This window comes from Anopheles aquasalis, chromosome 3 (assembly GCF_943734665.1).
Source record: "Anopheles aquasalis chromosome 3, idAnoAquaMG_Q_19, whole genome shotgun sequence".
Taxonomy (NCBI): Eukaryota; Metazoa; Arthropoda; class Insecta; order Diptera; family Culicidae; genus Anopheles; species Anopheles aquasalis.
This window is the reverse complement of record NC_064878.1, coordinates 17,631,596-17,634,095: the sequence shown is the minus strand read 5'-3', so window position 1 is coordinate 17,634,095 and position 2,500 is coordinate 17,631,596. Positions and strand designations below refer to the sequence as shown.

The window sequence follows — 2,500 nt, the reverse complement described above, 5'->3', positions numbered from 1 at the left end:
ACAAAGTTACTTCAATGATTATGGGTAAAAAAACACCGAACTAGTTGTGATAAGTTGAAAAAAAAATACATGAAAGATATTAATTTACAATACTCCACAATAATTTCCACAATGATGAGCTGCTAATGAAATGTTAAAAATTGTACACGACTCTGCAAACATGAGTTTTGAGATCAATCACTTTTAAACAACGTTTTTCATATCGGTTTTGAAATATTTGAAACCATCTTTTTGAATGGAAGAAGTTCAAGAAGTTCAAGTTATGCTAATATTTAAAGTTCCTAAATGAGTTTAAGCGCTCAATAATTTGCTTTATTGCATGCTTCTCAATAATTATCGTTAGAAGATCATAAATCATTTATGTTTCTGATTTAGCAATTCTGGTAGTTCTTTTCTTTTTGGTGTTGCAAGTACTTTGCTCAACATTTTATCGTGTTTTTGTTATCATAATCCAATATTAGTAATTCTGTACGATTATAAGGACACCAACAACTATCGGAACAGGAACGATTACTTATTTAAATGCCAATCGCAAAACAACTAACACAGTAGAATGATTATAAAGTAATGAAATAAATAGAAAGCATTAATGCTGCATACTTGGCGGAACGAAAAGGAAATTAAATTCACGGTTAGCCAATTACTGATGAGGCTTGATGCCAGCTACTGCTGCAGTCACTGCAGCTTTCCGAGATTAATGTAAACACGCGTAGTGAGCGCTTGGCGCTTCGGTTGGCCCATGATCGTGTTGGTGTAGGAGTACTGTAGCGAGAATCCAACCCAAACATCGTCTCCGACCTGCACATCGGCATTCGGTTTCACGGCGAGCCGTAAAGCGGCATGATTATCCTTGCGCCATATGACGAACCTATGAAGAGTGAACAAAATTGAAGCAAATTAGAGTGCATGGAAAACTAAAACGGTGACCGCAAGACTTACTTTGGCGCGAACATTGTCGCCGGCACGATCTCATCGATTAATCCCGCTTCGTCCCGTTGCCTCACGTGGAAGCTGCTATCGGGCAACTGCAGCTGACCATTCACGGCACGACCGACCGGCCGTGGTCGCTCGATGAGCGGTACCTGTTTGGCTAACGAGCTATTAAGGCTGCGCATTGCCGTGGCCGTCGATGAGGAAGCGACTGTCGGACTGCTGGTAGTAGTGCCGCTTCTGGCCGTCGCTAGTGCGACCGCTGCCTCATACTCTTCCTCGATCATCATCCGCTCCTCCTCCGCAGTCGGTAGCTCCAGCATCGAAATCGTCATCTCGTTGATGGTCGGATTCGTGATGCGCAGCACCACGGACGCGTCTGCTCCTCCGTGACGTAGTGTATCGCATTGCACAAAGCGAACGTCCGGCACGTGGTAGGCGGCGAACAGTGCGATGCGATACTTGGTGGAGGTCGGATTGTAGTCCGGTTTGATGACGTTATGGTCGCACTGGCAGCGTAGCGAGCGCTTAATCGAGAGCAGCTTGTGCTGCGGGTAGAGCTGTGCCACCGTGGTCGGCTGCGTGGCCGGCTGTGCAAGGCGCTGCTGCATCGTCGACACCGTATTCAGGTTCAGCTTCTCCGTCAGCAGCGCGATTGGCAGCTCGTCCACCTCATCGCTCGCCACCGCCGGTTTGATCGGAATGATCGTTAGCTTGGGCGGTGCCTTGGCCTCCGGGAGCCCAATCTGCCGGCGCAATATCTCCACGGTCAGCCCAGTACGGTCGGTTAGGTTAGGGTATTTGGTGGGCCTCGGTGCCTTGCGGCGCCACAACTCTTGCCTCTCCTGCTTATCGTGCAGTGCCACCGATCGGTAGTGGTCGAACAGCTGGACGAAACGGGTCGCACTCGGGTGCTCCGGTTCCGGCCACTGTCCGGTCGCGACAGTCTGATCCGGTAAACCGATGTCCCGTGAGTTCCAGCGGCACGTTAGACACGCCAGGTAGTACATCTTTTTCTGCACCTGTTTGCCACTGGCCGGCGACGACGTGGACGAAGGCGAACTGACGGCAGCTTTCGCGTCATCCGCCACCGCCGGATTATCCTTGGCCAGTGGGACAGTGACGGACGACGACCGCACCGAGAGCAAGTTCTGGCAGCTCGGACAGTTAAAGCAAGTGTTGCAGCGATTTTTGCGTATTCTCGCCTCGGAAGACGGAATGTTCTCCAAGCAGTTCAAACAAAAATGTGTATCCACCTGCCAAGATCGGAAAAGAAGAAAAGGATGTGAGTGTATACCGCCTAGTGGGGGTGTAAGGACCTACCTCATGGCACACACAGTTCCCGCAACGTAGCTTAGAGCAGTGCTTGCAAAAGTACATGTTGGTCAGCGGATTTAGCAATCCGCATACGCAGGCATACTCGACCCGGTTCGTCAAGTGGAATAATGCCATTTTGAGAACTTATTTTAATGCAATTCACAAACAAGCGACTAATCTGCTAAGGTAACAGGACTCTTCGATTATTCAACTGATGCAGCGACACCACAATTTCTCGCGAATCGTTGAGGCC

General features: G+C 48.9%; 1 protein-coding gene across 1 annotated transcript; it reads right to left on the bottom strand.

Moving 5' to 3' along the window:
- Positions 1-286: 286 nt before the first annotated feature.
- On the bottom strand, positions 287-2,496 carry LOC126575246 (dynactin subunit 4). Its single transcript, XM_050235851.1, has 3 exons — positions 2,254-2,496; positions 940-2,186; positions 287-868 (listed from the first exon to the last, which is right to left on the bottom strand). Exons 1-3 carry the CDS (start codon positions 2,380-2,382, stop codon positions 676-678), a joined length of 1,569 nt encoding a protein of 522 aa, XP_050091808.1. The 5' UTR covers positions 2,383-2,496; the 3' UTR covers positions 287-675.
- Positions 2,497-2,500: the final 4 nt, after the last annotated feature.